Source organism: Dasypus novemcinctus, chromosome 13 (genome assembly GCF_030445035.2).
Source record: "Dasypus novemcinctus isolate mDasNov1 chromosome 13, mDasNov1.1.hap2, whole genome shotgun sequence".
NCBI lineage: Eukaryota > Metazoa > Chordata > Mammalia > Cingulata > Dasypodidae > Dasypus > Dasypus novemcinctus.
In genome coordinates, this window is record NC_080685.1 from 87038032 (window position 1) to 87056346 (window position 18315).

General features: G+C 55.9%; 2 protein-coding genes across 3 annotated transcripts in view; one reads left to right on the forward strand and one right to left on the reverse strand.

The window, feature by feature from the left end:
• Window positions 1–1691: 1691 nt before the first annotated feature.
• SHISA4 (shisa family member 4) lies at window positions 1692–5089 on the forward strand. Its single transcript, XM_004481943.4, has 5 exons — window positions 1692–1861; window positions 2222–2393; window positions 3282–3415; window positions 4229–4396; window positions 4635–5089. Exons 1-5 carry the CDS (start codon window positions 1789–1791, stop codon window positions 4679–4681), a joined length of 594 nt encoding a protein of 197 aa, XP_004482000.1. The 5' UTR covers window positions 1692–1788; the 3' UTR covers window positions 4682–5089.
• A 5529-nt stretch (window positions 5090–10618) lies between these two features.
• LMOD1 (leiomodin 1) overlaps window positions 10619–18315 on the reverse strand; it is a 64576-nt gene continuing 56879 nt past the window's right edge. For both annotated transcript variants that reach the window (XM_058274955.2, XM_058274954.1), the window contains exon 2: window positions 10619–13711. In XM_058274955.2, coding sequence (XP_058130938.1) covers window positions 11630–13711 — 2082 coding nt within the window. In that variant the 3' untranslated portion in view covers window positions 10619–11629. The remainder of the gene's footprint in view (window positions 13712–18315) is intronic.

The following is an 18315-nucleotide window of genomic DNA, read 5'->3' on the forward strand; positions in this document are numbered from 1 at the left end:
ATGGCGTCAAAAGACACAGCGAGGAAACACAATGAGAAACACAATAAACAGAGCAGAAGTGACCCAAACAATTAGGTACCTCCGCTCCCACATGGGAGGCCTGGGTTCGGTTCCAAGTGCCTCCTAAAAAAAAAAAGACAAGCAGACAGCAAGTGCAAACAGAGAGGGGGTAGAAATAAATAATAAATAAGAGTATACATGGAAAGGAAGTCCTTCATCTCAGTCATTCAACCAGGAATGAACATTTATGGCTAGGACAGGGATTCTTTAAGACTAGGGACCACAGTGAGCATGGCCACATGGTCTCTGCACTCATAGAGCTTATGGTCTAGGAAAATGGATGGAAATGGACAGTGTGTTGGGGGTGGTAAATTGAGAGATGTCTTTTTTGTCCCTTGGCTGCTGCACTTACGGCCGTCTTATGTGAGTAAATATTCCTGACCACCCATCAGACTACCAGCAATGTACTGGGACAGGAGCTTGTCCTCTCCTTACTCCAGCTCTCCTGAGTGGGTGTTCCAACACCCACAGGGAGCCCAAGATGGGGAGGCGCCTCTTTTGGGTGCCCTCCCCCAACCTATTTAGATCCTGCTGGGCCTTCCGTGCTCTGCCTGTTTCCCTCACCCCAGAGCACCAGAAACACTCAGTGTCTGCTCCATCTGCCGTTGGGGGAGAAAGGAGGTCCGCACAGATTTAAAAGACTTGGGCTCTAGTGTTGTCTTTGTCATTCACTGGCTGTATTACCTTGAGTAAGTCCTTTAACTTTCTTGAGTCTTAGTTTCTTTATCTGTAATACAATGGAATTGACACTAACACCTGCCAGACTCTTTTAGCTCATGGAGGACCTCAAATGAGGTGGATAGCCAAGTGATTTGTAAAGGGACGTGGAATGGCTGGGAATCCAGGCCAGCCTTTGATTTTCATTCTAGTCTGATAGAATTTCCTGTTCAGGGTTCCCCATGTGGCATGGGGTGCAGTCACTGGCACTCAGTGGGTCTGCATATAAATTTGCTCATGGATTGATGATTGACTCCCCCACCCTAAAATATTGTCTCTAACCTGCAATTAACTCCTGCCCTCCCTTTGCTCTCATGGCCAATGCAGTATTTCTTCAAGGTTGCACCGTGAAGAGGTTCTGAGGAGATGGGCCACAGGTGACGCCAGCGTCCTGCCATCCCTGCTGGGAGACCGTGGGCTGGTGTGTGCCTGTGCTGTCCACATGGAAGAGGAGGGGCTCTCAGGGAGCCAGTGCAGCTGACAGGGCTCAGACCTGTGGGCACTGCTGGGGACAAAGCCGCTCTGAGCAGCTTCTCAATAAGTGCCTCTGTTCTGGGGATGGGGGTGGGGTGGCTCCCAGTTTCTCCTCCCCCCGCAGGATGTCCTAGACTGGACACTGGGGCAACGGCGGCCCAGCGCCCGGGAAAAGGCCCGGCCGCCTCCAGGGTCGGCCCATGTGCCTAGGCGTTCGGAGATGGCACCACGGTCGGCGATTCTGGGGCGCCGCACACTGGTTGGGGCCTGGGAGGCGGGAGGAGCGGCGGGGGAGCGGCCGGCGGGGACCGCGGGGCAGGGCGGGGCTGGGCGAGGGGCGGCGGTGGTTGTACCCCTGGGCGGCGCGCGGCGGCGCAGGCCGGGTGACCGCGGGCCCCGTGCTTAGTCCCGCCCCCAGAGGAGGCGGGAGAAGAAGCCGAGCCTGGCGGCGGGCTGGGCCCCGCCGCAGCACCCGCCGGCCGGCTTGGTCCTGCTGTCCCTCCTCCCCGCGGCCCCGCGGGCCGAGCCAGCCCCGCCATGCCGTCCACGGGGCTCTGCGGCGCTGCGCCGCTCGCTGTAATCGCCCTCTTGATGCTGGGAGCTTCCCTGGGTAAGGGGATGCGGAGCGAGGCTGGGGAGGAGGGGAGAAGCAGCAGCGCCGATCCTAGGCTCCCCGGAGGCCCTGGGGTCCGCACACTCCCTGATGCTGCAGGGTCTGCAGGGGACGGGAGGAGAGAGACCTGAGGCTGGGCGGTGGGAAGCTGACCCTGGGGTGCCGGGCAAGCGTCAGCGAGAGGCCTCTGGGGACTGGGATCCCCAGGTTGGAGACAAGGGAGCAACCTCCAGGAGCCAGGAAGGGGGAGGGGGGCTGGGGACCACCTAGGGAGTGGGGCTCAGGCTGGCTGGAGGCTGGACCTGAACCAGCCTGGTGGTCACTGGGCACACCCACCCACCCACACCCCACCCACAGCTCTGGCCGGAGAGGACTGCCTATGGTACCTGGACCGGAATGGCTCCTGGCATCCAGGGTTTAACTGTGAGTTCTTCACCTTCTGCTGCGGGACCTGCTACCAGCGGTACTGCTGCAGGGACCTGACCTTGCTCATCACAGAGAGGCAGCAGAAGCACTGCCTGGCCTTCAGGTGGGCTCCTGCCTCCTCCCTGGCAGCCCCCTTCTCCACTTCCTCTTTTTACAAGGCCTCCCCGGGCCTTTCCTTTCCCCTCCCAGCCTCCTGCCTCCTCTCCATTGTCCACCTCCACATTCTTAGCTGAAACCCAGGACACCAGCTTGATGATAGAAGCTGGGCAGTTAGTGCTGGCGCTTGGGAGTTCCAGAAAAGGCATGTGAGTTACCATCTGAGGCTTGGGCTGGTCTAAGTGCTTTCAGGTTCTTTCTGGAGCCATCTCCTTGGTCATGTCAGGCCCCGTGGAGAGAGGGGACAGGGTTACCACCCACACTGTAGATAGCCTTGTGGAAGAAGGCAAGGATTCAGGAGATTTGGGGTGGATTTCCAGGCCCACTTCTCATTCGCTGTGTGATCTTGGGGAAAACACTTCCCCTGTATGGGTCATGTTTTTCCTCTTCAAGAAATGAGAGGGTTGAAAATAGTGGTTTTCAAACTTTTTTTCAAAGGGGACTGCTCATATATAAAATGGATATAAGGAGACTGGTTGAAGTAGGGTTTGAGAGAGACAGCTGTAGTTTATTTCTAAGGCCCCTTCCAGTGCTAACATTTTATAAGTCTAATCAATTAGGTTGTAGGTGTAAGAGCGATTGGGGGGGCGGAGGGAAACACTACGAGTCCCGGCATGCCTCACACCTAGCTGTCAGGCAGCACAGCCTTCTGGGAGGTGGAGGTCCCCTAAGAGCTCCTCCACGGAACAGCCACTGGGCAGAACCCCACCGGGAACCCTCAATCCCCAGCATGCTGTGGCCCCCTGCTGGCCAGGAGTTGGAGCACACTTTTATGGTCACCATAATGAGGCCTCCTATGAGTCTTGGAAGGTGAGGACCTGTTCTCTGTCTCAAGTCCCAAGACCATAGCAGGCATCGCCTCAGCTGTGATCCTCTTTGTTGCTGTGGTTGCCACCACCATCTGCTGCTTCCTCTGTTCCTGCTGCTACCTGTACCGCCGGCGCCAGCAGCTGCAGAGCCCCTTTGAAGGTACACGGAGGACTGGGCGAGAGGGGCCTGAGACGGGCTGGGCTGAGCCCTGTAGTGGGCACCAGAGAGGCCAAGGCTTTGTGAATTCTGTAGTCATGTGTGCTTGTGTACACACTCACCAGCCAACGTGTAAACCCAGAGATGCCTGTAAGCCGTGAATGTGCCCAGGAGTACCGTGTACATGGGGCCGTGCGTGCATGCTCGTGACTGTTCAGATGTGCACTGGCTGGCGTGCGGTCTGTCAACAGCGGCCTGTGTGTATGTGTGTGCCCTGGGTAGATACATGCACGTGACTCCTAGTAAGTAGCCAGGATGGGATTGATGGCCATGAACTTTATTGGGTGTGTTCTAGTGTACACCGGAGTGTGTGCCTGAGCACTGACATGTGATTGTACATATGTTACAGCTGATGGGGCATGGGGACGGTGACACCACATGGGGTGTCAGTGTTGGAAAGAAGGGCTGGGAGGGCCCCCTTGGTGACCACTCCGCTGGATTACAAGATGCCAGGCCCTGGAGCTGCCCCTTCCTTGCCCAAGTGGGGCATTCTGAAGCCGGCTTTCTGACTCATTAGGTCTCCGAAAGCTGCTGAGGGGAACAAGTGTGCTAAGCAGAGGTGGACTAGCTGGGGCCACAGGCACGGCTCCTGCCCAACGCTGCCGAGCAGAGACAGGGAGGCAAAGGCAGCAGGTGGCCAGCGGGGAGCCTGCTGTAGGGAGGGGCCCCAGTGCCTGCTTTTATTTCCTGGGCAGGAGGAGAGGGCTTCCCGTGGGAGGTGGCGCTCTTGAGTACTGATCCTTGTCCCCCACCTAGGCCAGGAGATTCCGATGACAGGCATCCCAGTGCAGCCAGTGTACCCGTACCCCCAGGACCCTAAAGCTGGCCCTGCACCGCCCCAGCCTGGCTTCATGTATCCGCCTAGCGGTCCTGCTCCCCAGTATCCACTCTACCCGGCTGGGCCCCCTATCTACAACCCTGCAGGTAAGAAGCACCTGGAGCCCCTTGCTCCTGCCGACCCCCACCTCCTGTGCTGGAGCCTCCCTGCCCCCCTCTCACCTCCAGATTCCACCCCCCACCCACCCAGGCTTCCTTCACCTCCAGCTGGAAATTTCCAGGCCAGCTTCCCCCTGGATCCTGCATGCAGGAGGGCGGGGAGGGGAGGGATACTCCACATCCTTCCTTCCCGCACTGATGTTCCTCCTGTTTCCTTGGTTTTCAGCTCCTCCCCCCTATATGCCACCACAGCCCTCCTACCCAGGAGCCTGAACAGCCAGCCGTGTCTCCGTTGCCCCTTCAGTGATGCCAACCTTGGGAGATGCCTCCATCCCGTTCCTGCATCTGGCCCTGGGGGTGGGAAGGGTCTTCTCGGCATCAGGTCCCAGACTGAGCCAGGCTGGGGGCCCACTTGGGACAGAGCCCCAGAGAGGCGGAACAGGAACGGAGCTGGGACTAGGCCGTGACTGAGCGATGGGTGGGGAGGCAACCCCCCCTGCTTTCAAAAAGGCCCTTTCCTCCCAGGATCCCAGCTGGGAAGGTGGGGCCCCTCCTGTTTGCCCACCCTGGGCTGAGGAGGGACCGGGAGGAGGCCCCGTCAGCGGTCGGCAGTAGCCCTCCTCTCTGGCTGCCCCCACTGGCCAGGCCCCGGCCTGCTGGATTAAAGCTATACCCGTGTAACTCCCGTCTGTCGCGTCATCGGCCCGTCCACGCTTCCCAGGAGCACTGTGTTCGGCTGCTGGCCTCACCTCCCCACAGCAGGGGAGGGCAGGCCCCCGTCCCCCCATCCACAGGCAGAGGGGCCCTTGGGCTGCTTGCTAAAGCCTTGGAGGTGGATTTTGCCACAGCGGGCAAAAGGGTGCCCATTTGCACTACAGAGACTCCCCGCTAGGGGTCAGACCTCTTCGGGCGTCCAAGGCACTTCCCCCAACTCAGTCCACTCGGATTTGAATTTGGCTCCCACCCCTGTCTAACCTTGGGTGCATCTCGGAAGGTCTTGAAATCTCCATGTCTTCTTCTGTAGAATGGGGATAATACACGCTTCAGAGGGCCACCATGAGGGAGGGATATAAGGCAAATGAAGCTTGTTAGTCCTGTTCGCTTCCTTCCTTCCTGATCAGGAGTTCTAGGAGCCGAGTGGAGAGACCGGGCCACCCCAGAGACGGGTGCAGGTTGCTTCTGTCAGCTGCCTTGGATATGCAGGGGTCCCTAAGTCGTCAGATTCCCCACCACCACCAGGCCCACTTCAGTGCCCCCCTTCGGGCCAGGCAGCAAGGAAGATGACTTGATCCACGCGCCCCCCCCCCAAACACTGCCCAGAAGAAGCAATTCAGGAGGGCTAGCAAGTGGCCCCTCCCCTGGAGCTGCCCAGGCATCTAACTAGACCCTCTTCCCTTGCCTTTCAGCCTAGGAACACGTCCTGCTTTCAGGACCTTTGTGGTGATAGCTCCAGGGAAGGAAGTTTTATCGTTTTCAGTCAAGCAGGAAACGTGCCAGTTTGGATTGGCAAAGCTGCCACCACCCAACAGTGTCCCTTCCCTAAGCCTGTTTCCCCAGGAAGTGCCCTATGCCCAGCCCTGCCCCTGGGCCCAGCTCCTTTCTTCGCCATTTTCAGGAACTCCCGCCACCCCCACCCTCCGCGCAGACTGAGGCCCTGCTCTCCCCCCCACCCCCTCAGCTTTCTTCTTCCTCAGGCCTCTCTGGGCCCCTGCAGCCTCCCCTTCCAGCTGGGTTCTGGGTGCAGCCAGTGTGCCTCGCATGCCCCAGGCCCTCTGGCTCTGGTCACAGTGCCCTGAAGGCAGGGACTCCTGGGCCAGCAGCTTTCCCATGGGCAGACCTGGAGCCTTGGCTCTGTCCCTGGATTCACAGCCTCCTCCCTACCTGGGTGAAATCTTCAGAGGGCCCAGAAGGGAGGCGCAGCTCTTGCTGGTGTAGTGGGGAGAGAGGTGCGGCCACAGCTGCACACCTGTCTTCTCTCTCAGGGTAGGGGCGAGGAGGTGGGAGCTGGGGTACCACAGGGTGTCCTGGCTTGGAGTCCACTCCTTAGGAGAGATGGTCACCAGATCATCTTGAGACTTGGAGCCCAGTCTTCTCTCTCTCTCGAAGCTGAGAGGTGGAAGAGATGAGGTTTCCAAATTCTAAATTTCTCAGAGGAATGAGATGCAAATTTATGCAAGGCCATGCCAGTCAGAATGAATCATCTTGAATCAATAACTTAGAGCTAATTAAAAATTGCTTTGTAGTCACTCCCCAATTCCAAAAATTTCCTCTCAATTGACTGCAAAGCACAGAAAATAAGGTAATTCTAGGAAAAGGGGGTAACCATGACAGATGGGGCTTTCCCATGCTCCACGCAGAGAGGAGCATACCCTGGAGGTCTTTAACTGGGGGCAACATCCCTGCATCCCTCCCAAAACTCTGCAGTCTTCTCAGGCCCCATCTCCCCTGGCTCATCACCAGGGGACCAAGGGCTAGGAGGAGCACAGAGCTGTAGCTGTCCCTCCAGATCACCTTGTTCCTCAAGGGGCCCCTCCCCAAATCAGTCAGGCACCCTACAAGGATAGGTGGGGGTGGGGGTGGGAGGTACAGCAGCTGGAGCACTGGGGACCCCACCTATTTAAATGAGGTCCTGTTAGAGTGACAGGGGACACTGAGCATCCTAAGGGTGCAGTCTAGAAGCCTAGACGGAGGAGAGGCATTTTTACACAAAACCAAGGGGGACTGCGTTATTGGGGCAGGATTCCCACAGGCAGGGCCTGCTCAGGCCAGACGGCAGAAGGCAGAGCTCGAAGACCCAGAGATGGGAAAAGGTGGCAGAAGTTCAGGTGCAAGGAGGGAGGGAGGGTAGGGCTACAGTGAAAATACAATGGGGGCCATGAGAAAGTTAGGGAGAAAGGAGGACACTGGTGGGAAAGGAGGGTCAGCAGAACTTTAGGAGGGAAAGCAGACAAGGAGTGTGAGATAGGGCTGAAGGGGTGAGATTAAGAAGGATGGTGGAAACAAAGAAAGAAAAAGAAAAGAAAATAGAAAAAACAAAAAAGAAGGATGTGAGATTAAGATGGGGGTAGGGTGGGGCAGGAGTGGGTCTGGTAAGGAGTGAGATGAAGTGGCCAAGTCATGGACAGGTGACGGCCTGGTGGAGCAGGAGAGAGCCACAAGGTAGGCGGTGGGTGTTCAGGGGCCCACGGGGAGGGGCCCACTCACCTGCCTGGGCTCCCAGGCCGGCAGCCTGCCGGGCCCCATGCCCTGAACGGGCTCCAGTGGGTCTCAGGACTCCCAGGCAGAGGGCCGGGGGGTAAGGGGTCCTGGTGGTGCACGGGGCGGGGATTCCGAGGGCCGCCCACTGCTTGCAATCATGGTCGTCCAGAAGCACCGAGTGGGTGACCCGCCTCCTGATTTTACGCATCTAGCAGGCGGCCATGTGAGTGCCCGAGGTGCTGACTCAGAGCCGGTGGGCCCGGAGTCCCTAGATCGCCCATACCTCCAGCTCCTGCCACAGGATCATGGGTGTGCACCTAGGTAATCCTGGCACCTGCTACCCCACCCACAGCCCATACTAGAGCCGTGGCCCCAGCTCTGGCGACCCCCAGGATGTGGGGAAGGCGGAGGAAGGGCCCTTTTCCTGCGCAGACGGTGCCCGGAGGCGGGAAGCCGGGGTCGAGACCACTGGTCCTGCAGGGCCTTGCGGGCGGGGAGAGAGGGATGCAAAGGTCCTGAATGTGATGCGCATGCCTGGGGAGTGAGGGGGGGTGGCAGGGTGGGGCTGCGCGGAGGGTGTTCCGGTGGGGGGCTATAGGGAGAGGTGTGGAGGTCAAGGTTGCTTTGCTAAAGTGGATAGAATGAACCTGGAAGCTTCAGGCTTGGGTTTGAGTCCAGGTTCATCAACTTGGACAAGTCATTTGTTCATTTTGAACCATATTTTCTTCCTTGTAAAGTGCAGGCGCTGGACGCGAATGGATCCTTCCAGGGTCTTTTCTCCCTGGTTCTTTTTTTTTTTTTTTAATTTCTCTCCCCTTCCCCCCTCCCCCCAGTTGTCTGCTCTCTGTGTCCATTCACTGTGTGGTCTTCTGTGACCACTTGGATTCTTGTTAACGGCACCAGGAATCTGTGTTTCTTTTTGTTGCATCGTCTTGCTGTGTCAGCTCTCCGTGTGGGCGGCGCCATTCCTGGGCAGGCTGCACTTTTTTCGTGCAGGGCGGCTCTCCTTACGGGGTGCATTCCTTGCACGTGGGGCTCCCCTATGTAGGGGACACCCCTGCATGGCAGGGCACTCCTTGCACGCATCAGCACTGCACGTGGGCCAGCTCATTACATGGGTCGGGAGGCCCGGGGTTTGAACCATGGACCTCCCATGTGGTAGGTGGACACTCTATCAGTTGAGCCAAATCCGCTTCCCTGAATTTATTCTTGAGCAATAAGTAGTAGCCCATTAATTTGGATGATGTGAAGGACTTCATATAAAAGAACCTGTAAGCTTTTTTCTGTGTCAGCTGCAGCCGTGAGTGTCAATCCCCCTTTCCACAGTTTAGCAGGCCTTGAGCACAAGCGCCCCTCCGTGCTTATTGGCTCTCGTCTGCCCCTTCAAAGCCGCGCCCCGGGCAGTCCGTAGGGTGGGGCTGGCGCCCTGCCCTGGGTCCCTTGCACAGGAAGGGAGACCATGGGCCAGTTGGGAACCATCGCCCCTCCCCCGGCTCGCGCTTTGGGCGCTGTGGGGCAGCGGGAACACCAGGGGGCGCTGTGCTCCCGCGGCCCAGACCACCTGGCCTAGGTAGGGTCTGGCCGCACACCCCGGCAGTAGGGCTGCCTTCCTGGACACTTGTTCTACTGCAAGTGTTTGTTCTGGTGAAAGAAGGTCCAAATGTAGCAGAGAAATGATGACTCCATTGCAACCGGTGGCAGTAGCCCCCCGGGAATGTGGAGGAAGGGAGCAAGGGCACTGCCCCTGGTTGCTTGGGGAAATCAGGGGTAGTTTTTTTTCTCTATTGTGGTAGAAAGAGTTACAGTCAAAGGTTCTGTTAGAGCCCTAAGATTCGGGGATTGATTGTTTTGGTTTGCCTTGGTTTCCAAAGGAGGCAATTCAAGGGCTAAAGAACTGAGCTCAGCCTTTAATTTGCTGTATTATCACAAATATGTTAGTTAACCTCTCTGGGCTGAACTTTATGTACAGAATGGAAGTAATGTTGCTAGCCACCTCAGTTGTAAGGATTAAGTGAAAGCATATAGCTAGTGCCTTGCACCTGGTAGGCACAGGGCCAATGGAAGCTCTGGTGGGACTTAGCTCCAGCTAACATCCTTTGAGGTCTGGGAACCTTTGAGGTCCGAGGAGCTGTTTGTCTCCCTTCTCTGGGGCCCAGTCCTTGCTTAGGTGAGGTGGGGGGAATGGGGGTGGGTTTACCTTGGGGTCTGTGTTCGTCACTCCCAGGCCCAGCCTCCCTTCTGTGCTTTCCGCCAGAACTAGCACAGTGAGCAGCCTCGCCCCGAGGATATGAAACTGCTGTGCTCCCTGTCACTGGGCCAAGACTTAGAAGCCCAAAAACCTTCAAGTGACCAGACCCAAGTTGGCAGTTCCCCAGTGCTGAGGGGTGCTAGCGCCTTCAAGCCAAGAAAAGTCAGAAAGATACCTTCAATGCATACCCAGGGTTGGGCAGGGGGTGCTGTCCCATCAGCAGGGCAGCCTGCAGCTTGGGCAGGGAGAGAAATGGGTGCATAGGGGAAGGGTTGGGACGATCAGGTGCCTCTGGGCCCTTGGGCACACTTGTGTGGGTACTTCTCCCCAAAGGGCCACTCCACTTCTCTGTCTGCTCAGAGAAGGCCACCTTCCTGGGTTTGTGGCCGCTGTGAGGAGCTGGCCCGGAGCCCACAGTCTGGAAGCTCATGGAAAAAGCATCCCCTGAACATGCCTAATATAGCCATGTCAGGGCCCTGCACTCTTCTCTGCCTCGTCACCCCAAGAGCCGCTCCCACTAATGACGGCAGGCGGGAGACTGGTACAGGAGTGGACCCTGGCACGGCTGGGCCTCCGCCTGGACCGCCAGGCCAGTGGGGAGTCCTCTCAGCGCTGAGGCTCTCCCCCCCGCTGAGGCTTCTGTGGCTGTGAGCTTGTCTAAAAGCCAACTAGGGATGGCCTGGCAAGGCACCTCTTTCCAGAGCCCTCTAAGGAGCGCAGGTCAGCATCAGGGCCCTCAGTACAGTACAGAGGCACAACAGCCATTCACAGCTAAAGGTTTGAATATATTATCAAAATCTTATGGAAAAACAGATGCACAGCTATTTATACAACAGCAGGTGGGTAGGAGGAAAATGGCTGCTTTGGCATCAAACCTTTAGATCCAGCTGCTGGCCGTCCCTCTTCTTCTCTCTGGAGCCCACTCCCCACCAGGCACTGTCCATCCGGGGCAGCCACCTCGGCCATGTCTTCCGACTGGCCTGAGCTAACTTGGAAAGAGGGCTTTGGGGGGGTCCACAGCCCCTCCCCATTTGCCCCTTAGGTCCACAAGCCCTCTCAGTCCTGCCGTTGCCCACACAGAGTTCCGCTGGCCCAACAGCTTTGCCCTGAGGGCTCCTCGGGAGCATGAATCCTAGCCCTGCAGGGCAGTGGAGCTGGGGTGGTCCCGTGCTCCCTCTGAGACAGCTTTCCTGGAGAGCTGGCCTTCCTCAGCTTGCCCGCTGTGTGAGCCCAGGGTAGGGCCATCTTCCCAGTGACATGCTAAAAGGACTCTTCTTGTCCGGGAACCTCTGCTTCGGGTGAAAAAGGAATTTTTGGAGAGCCTCAGAGACTAGAAAAGGAAAGTGAGTTGAGATAAGGCATCCTTCCTCGAGCGTGGCCCAGGCCTCAAGCACTCCCACAGCAGAAGAGGGACATCCACAGCAGGCCAACTGGGGTGCGGTGGGCAGATCTGTGTAGCCCTGGGAGGTGGGGCCTGGGCAGTCATGACTGGCAGGTAGTGCCTGGGAGCCTGGTCCTACTGAAGCAGTTTGGGAACTTCCACCTGTAGGAGTAACAGAGAGAGGTCAGAGCGGGGAGCTCGGCCAGGGGCCTCTGGAGTTCATCTCACCTACCTTCCCTCTTGAAGGACGCCACACCAGACACCTCAGTATGTGTCTGTGGAATGCGTGATTGAGCTGTTGACACAGACAGGGCATTTTTCCTTGTCTATAAAAATTGATGTCATCCAATGGCCACTGGAATTACAATGGAGGTTGTCCTTTATCTTTTGGTGTCTAGTCCCAAGTGATGTCCCCTGTGGGGGTAGGGTCAGCTGCCACCATCCAGTCAGATGGGCAGATGGCCGTGGATTCTGTCACCCAGGCAGGACTTCCAGGGAGGCAGGGCTTTGAGAAGTAGGGTTTCCAGGGATGCCCCGTGTGCTCATGGCACTGGTTAATCAAAGGTAGGATTCTCCTGAGGGGCAAGTGTGCCAGAGGCCTGGGGATAAACTGACTTGTAGGACTTGAGGGACCCTGAGAGGGAAGTGAGTAAAATGAGGAAGGACCAGAGGCAGAATTGTCATGTAGAGGCTGGTTCTCCAATTCTAGGAGAAACAGGTTAACTACGGGATGTAGCCAACTAGGGATGGCGTGAGATGCTGAAGGAAGCTCCTTAAAGGAACAAGAGAGTCTCACTTTTAAGGGAGGTATAGATGCAGCCTGCCTGGAGGCAGGAGGATGGCTGTGATGACCTGCAGTCCCCTGGCAACCCCGGGAGTCTGTGTATTGCCTGCAGCCTGCTGTGAGCTCCCTCCCCTCCAAGACTCTGCCCAGCCCCAGCCCCGTTGGCCCAGGCCCACAGCTACTTAACTTCTTGAGCTGCTTGAGGTTGCTGGAGCGGATGGCAGCCAGGAGCTGGTCACGGGAGTTCTTCTCCTGGGCCGGGAGGACTTTGTCTCCCATCTTCCTCTGGGTAGCTGGTGAGAGTGAGTTCTTCAGGTTCTCCATGATAAGGGGCGGGGCCATGGGAGGTGGAGGTGGGGGTGGGGGAGCCGGAACACCACCACCCCCTTTCTTGGGCGAGTTCTTTGGAGAGGGCTTTGGAGATGGTTGGGGTGAGGGCTTGGGGGAGCCCTTGACCAGGGCCCCAACCTTGGGCACCTCCAGCAGATCTTTCTTCTCTCCGCTGGCCTCCTGCGCCTGCCTCTGCTCCTGGAGCCGCTTTTGTCGCTGCTTGTCCATGTTGCGGCTGAGCAGGTTGGTGACGGTCATTCGGGGCCCGGCCAGCTCGAAATGGTAGCCCAGCTTGAGCAGCGTGGTGTTCTCCTTGAGCAGCTTGGCAATCTCCATCTCTGTTTTGCCGCCACAGATGTGCCGCTGGTTGTGGAAGCGGAGCTCGGTCAGCGTGTTGTTCTGGAGGAGGGCCCGGAAGATGGCCAGGATGCCTTTGCCTGTGATGTGGTTCGAGTCCAGGTTGAGGCTGGTGATGGTCTTGTTCACCTTGAGCATGATGGCGATGGCAAAGGCCACGTGGTCATCAGCCCGTGTGTTGGCCAAGGCAAACACCTTGACCACGGTGTTGAACTCCAGGGCCTCGGTAAACCGGACCAAGATCTCATTCGTGATGCAGTCTGAGTTGTTGATGTTCACCTCGGTCATCTCGGGGTCGTTGTTCCTCACTCTCTCCAGAGGCTCATCAAATATGCTGGGAGCTGCCTCCTCCTCCGCCTTGGCAGGCCCTTCGGAGGGCTTGGCAGGGTCACTGGGGGCTTGTTTCTCCAGAGTGCTGGTCTTGCTCTCTTCCTTGGGCTGCTTTTCATCGGGAGATTCATCCTTCTTGACCTTTGCATCCTGCTTTTTTTGGTCTGTGTTTCCAATCCCTGTATTTGCTTTCTCATCCTTTTTCACGTCTGTGTTCCCACTTCCTCGTTTCACCTTCTCATCCTCTTTTCTGGTACTCGCCCCTTTTACTTTCTCATCCTCCCCTTTCTTGGTTATTTCCTTCATCTCCTCTCTCTTCTTATCCTTGTCCCTGCTCAAGCCTGCTTCCCTGCCACTCCCTCTCGTCTCGTCTTCCTTGCTCGTGGCTGCTGTCTTTTCCTCTCCTTTCCCCTCCTTCCCTGCCTCTTTCTTGTCCACTGCAGCTCTGACCCGGCCCTTGTCAATGCCCCTGATGATCTTCTCCTCCTTGGGCTTCTCACCACTTTTGCCATCAGCTTCATCTTTGTCTCTTGAGAAGCTTTTCTTTAAACCACCCTTCTTTGGCTCCTTCCCCAGGTCTGAGTCCCGTCTGGGGCCCAGGGGTTTTTTGCTGGTATCTCTGCCCCTTTCCTCTCCGTTCTTGGCATCTGTCTTGGACTCCACTTGCTTGCTTTCCTAAGAATTCAGAAAAGAAAAATAAACATGAAGAGCTGGCTGTGGACGGAGAGGACGGAATATGGGGACAAGGGTGGGGAGAACTTATATAACTGCCCTTGAGCCTCTGAAAGGCAGTCCATGTTTGGGAGAGCGACGTGAACATTTCCACTGAGGACAGCAAAAGAAGGAATCGGGTTCCAGCCACAGAGAAAGGGTTGACATCAAACACAAAGTCTCGGGATCGGAGATACCAAAATGAGCACCTGGAGGAGGTTACGGCAGTTCCTGCCCCAGAGCATTTCCAGATCCAGAACTGCTCCCTTTATGTCATGGATGAAGGCGTGCTTCTAAATAGTGCCCTGCTGAACCATACTGGAGCCAGAGGCAAAAGGAAAAATCAGTGATACTGATCCTATCTTTATTTAAAATGTTGATATTTTATCATGGATTTTTTGCACTAATTTTGATTTTAAAAAAGAGCATTGGGGAAGCAGATGTGACTCAAGTGATTGGGCTCCCGTCTACCATATGGGAGGTCCTGGGTTGATTCCGGGGGCCTCCTCTTGAGCAAGCTGGCCCACGCAGAGAGCTGGCCCATGTGGAGTGCCGGCCTGCACAGCAAGCTGGCCTGAGCACAGAGCTGGTGCAGCAAGATGATGCAAGAAAAAGAGACACAGAAGAGAGAGAATAAGAGACATAGCAGATCAGGGAGCCGAGATGGTGCAAGAGACTGAGCACCTTTCTCCCACTCTGGAAGGTCCCAGGATCAATTCCTGGTACCGCCTAAAAAGACAAGCAGACACAGAAGAACACACAGTGAATGGACACAGAGAGCAGATAATGAGGGGGGTACAGGAGGATAAATAAATAAATAAATCTTTGGAAAAAAAGAGCATTGGGAGTGGCTGTAACTCAGTAGTTGAGTGCCTGTTTCCCATGTAGGAGGTCCTGAGGGCAGTCCCCAGTACCTCCTAAAAAATAAAAAGGAAAAAAAAGAGCTTTAAAATATTAGTTATCTTGATTCTCGTAGGTTGTGACAATCCCTTATATTTTGTGCTCAAGGTAAGCACCTCACCTGCCTTGCCCCAGTTCCAATCCTGCTACCAAGGGGCTAAGTCAGCGGTTCTCAGATATTGGAACTTTACAAGCCAATGCATTTTTTTTTTAAGATTTATTTATTTATTTTAATTCCTCCCCCTCCCCCGGTTGTCTGTTCTCTGTGTCTATTTGCTGCGTCTTGTTTCTTTGTCCGCTTCTGTTGTCATCAGCGGCAGGGGAAGTGTGGGTGGCGCCATTCCTGGGCAGGCTGCGCTTTCTTTCGCGCTGGGCGGCTCTCCTTACGGGGCGCACTCCTTGCGCGTGGGGCTCCCCTATGCGAGGGACACCCTGCGTGGCAGGGCACTCCTTGCGCGCATCAGCACTGCGCATGGGCCAGCTCCACACGGGTCAAGGAGGCCCGGGGTTTGAACCGCGGACCTCTCATGTGGTAGATGGACATCCTAACCACTGGGCCAAGTCCGCTTCCAAGCCAATGCATTTTATAAGGAAAAAATAAAAGCTGGAGGAACTTGCATAGGGTTGCTAACATTTGATTTTATCAGTTAGGGGCATTTATAAATTCTGTCTACCATCGTCATCTCATTTAAATAAGAAGGAGCTAGCAATAAAGAAGTAAGAGAGAGATCAGAGAATCAAGGACATGCTTTAAAGTCTTACTAAGGACAAGCATCTCTCCATGGGCAGCACTGGCATCTGCTGAACCAGCTGACTTCTAGAGGATTTTGCCACATTTTGGGATCTAGGATTCTGTGACTTCATTTTTTTTTTTTAAGATTTATTTATTTATTTCTCACCACTGCCCCCCCCCATTAGCGCTTGCTGTTTGCTCTCTGTGTCCATTCATTGTGTGCTCTCTGTGTCTGCTTGTCTTTCTTTTTTTTTTTTAGGACACACTGGGAACCAAACCTGGGACCTCCTAGGGAAGGATGCACCCAATTGCTTGAGTCACAGCTGCTCCCTGCTTGTTGTGTCTCTTGTTGTGTCTCTTGTTTCTCCTCAGTGTGTCAACTTGTGTCAGCTCACTGCACCAGCCCATTACTTTGACTAATTGTCTTGCTCATCTTCTTTAGGAGGCACTGGGAACCAAACCTGGGACCTCCCATGTGGGAGGTGGGCACCCAACTGCTTGAGCCGTATTTGCTCCCTGTGACTCCATTTTGACTACACAAATCTGAGAAACTGTTCAGGGAGGCTACAGGATCAAGTGCTGAACTGTGATGGAGGCTTGCATTCCACATGCAGCACAGGGCGCCCTGCACTTCCATGGGGGCCTATTTCCTCCTCCACCACATTGCATTAAGACCGAGGCATTATTCTGAGAGCACCTGGTTCCCATCCCCTTCAGAGGAGCAGGTCTTGCCAGGAAGTAGCAGGACTGCTTAAGATTAGATATTAGATTGAACTGTCCAACTGTGATAAAGACTTCAGAGCATCTGGGGCCTCAAGGGATGCTGTGATGTCGGCCCTGTAGGATTTTTAATAGAAGACTACGGCCTGCACATTGGAAGGGTTTTCTGTTTTCCAAGAGTGCCCAGTTGGGGTGTGGGAAGAGGGGAAGAAGAAAAGGAAAAGTAACACTCACCCCACTCTGCCCCATGAGCCCTTTCCAGAGGGAATGGAGAGCGAGGTTGGCCCTACGGAAACAGTTTGTACCTGCACCACAAGCACATGCCATTGGGGCCCGGTCCCTGGGTTTATTTAGCAGAAAAAGCCCTTGGCTCCTCGGCTGGAATCACAACAGGCAGCCAAGGGGCACAGGGCCTGATGAGACAGGGCTTTGGAATGTGCCCCTTTCCTCCTCCTGCCCCCATAGGCCTTGAGGCCCAGGCTGCACTGGGGACTCATTGGGAATGTGGGTGATGGAGCAAGGGGCAGAGACCCCCCCACACACACACACTGGCTCCCAGGGAACTGGGCTTGACCCTTCAGATTACCCTTCAGGGCTGGGAGCAGAAGGGACTTCCCTGTACCTGGATGTGAAAGGGAGAGTGTAAGGGGAGTATGCAAAAGAGGATGTAGAGGGAAAACCCAACAGGTCAGTCCTTTTAGGACACTTATGACGATCTGCCCACAGTTTGGTCAGGAACTTCCGCCTTCCCTCCCCTGCTTCCACCAAGTTCAGAGTGGGCTTCATCACAAATTCCTTCTGCCCCTGGAGATGAGAGCGGGGGGAGGGGGGGGGGGGCTCAGCGCCTTCAGCGAGTCACACCCCAGGGGGAAGACTCCTGCCCTCACGCATTCCTTCCCTTCCCCAAATGTGCAAACTCGCAGACGTCTCCCGGCCGCTGTGCACCAGCTGTGCACCGCCCAGCTGCCCTCTGAAAGCCCATTCCGCTCGCAGGCCTCACGCCTCACTGAGAGAGAAACTGAGGATCCAGAGAGATTATAACTTAACCAACCGCACACAGCAAGTTCAGGAAAAACCGGGTTTCAGACCTGATTGTCTCACCAGCTGCCACAGAGTCACTGTAGCCTTCTCTGACCTTCCCTGTTGGGGGCAGAGGCCTCACCCCTCTGCCTGCCCCAGCATCCTTCTGGGTGCCTGTGTGTCCCTGCTGCCCACAGAGCTTGGCAGGCCAGCCAGCCCTCTCCTCTCAGGCCAGCCAAAGCCAGCCCCCTCCAGACCCAGGGCTCCCGCTCAAAACCCTCTCTCCCTCCCCACCATCAGGACTTGTTTTTCAACATTTTAACCTCGCTCTGTCTTGACCCCAGATCCTGCCTTCTCCCCATCTGTCCTCATTCAAGGGCTATTCGCACCCGCTCCCGGGGTCTGTGCCCCACACTGGGGTCCTGGTTGGCTTCAAGGCGCCGCGCGTCTGCTCTTGGGGAGGTATGCCAATCCTTTAAAAAGAACCTACTGCAAAACAAGCCAGGGGTGGGGGGAAAGGGCTGATTAATCACCAGGATTCTCCAAATAGCCAGGAATGAGAGGGGCTAGGACTTGTTGCAGCTCGCGCAGCCCTGAGAGCTCAGACGTTGCCTTAAAAGGACAAGGAGCCTAGGATCCTCCCAGGGCTGGGATTTCCACCCAGCGGAGCTCCTGAGCACAGAGCAGCGCTGCCTCCTTCGTGCTTCTCTGAAAGGCAGTCCAGGTCAACTTTTTGCTTCTAGAACTGGTGTTGCATTCCGGTGACCTCCAGAAGTTATTTTTTTGCCTGTGTTCCTGTCTCTAGGCTTCGCTCAACCATTTGTCCTTTATAGCAAAAGGGGTTCAGGTTAGACACAACGAAGAACTTCCACAGGGCAAAGCTCCACAGGCCTTGGGATGAGAGATCCAAGCAGCAATTTCCCCCCCTTAGGAAAAGCTTTAGGATCAGGGGAAGCCAACGGGGGTGGTTGAAAGAGTCCTGCATGGAGACAGGAGAATGGGAAGGATGACCTCTGAAAGTCTCGAATGACCTGTGACATGCTGCGGGGAACCAGCTAACAGGCTCAGAGGTCAGAGGCAGCTCCCCGTCCTCCACGGCCCCAGGCCTGTGGCCACGTGCTGCTGCTCTCTGTGTGTGCGTTACTACCCGTGCCCACGTTAAATCGGTGATAGGTTCTTATTTGATTAAACAGAG

Excerpts from the sequence above, each read along its gene's own strand:
- SHISA4 (XM_004481943.4), top strand. The coding sequence starts at position 1,789 with ATGCCGTCCACGGGGCTCTGCGGCGCTGCGCCGCTCGCTGTAATCGCC. Across the intron at positions 1,862-2,221 it reads GATGCTGGGAGCTTCCCTGG|CTCTGGCCGGAGAGGACTGC; the intron begins GTAAGGGGATGC and ends CCCCACCCACAG. Across the intron at positions 3,416-4,228 it reads GCTGCAGAGCCCCTTTGAAG|GCCAGGAGATTCCGATGACA; the intron begins GTACACGGAGGA and ends TCCCCCACCTAG.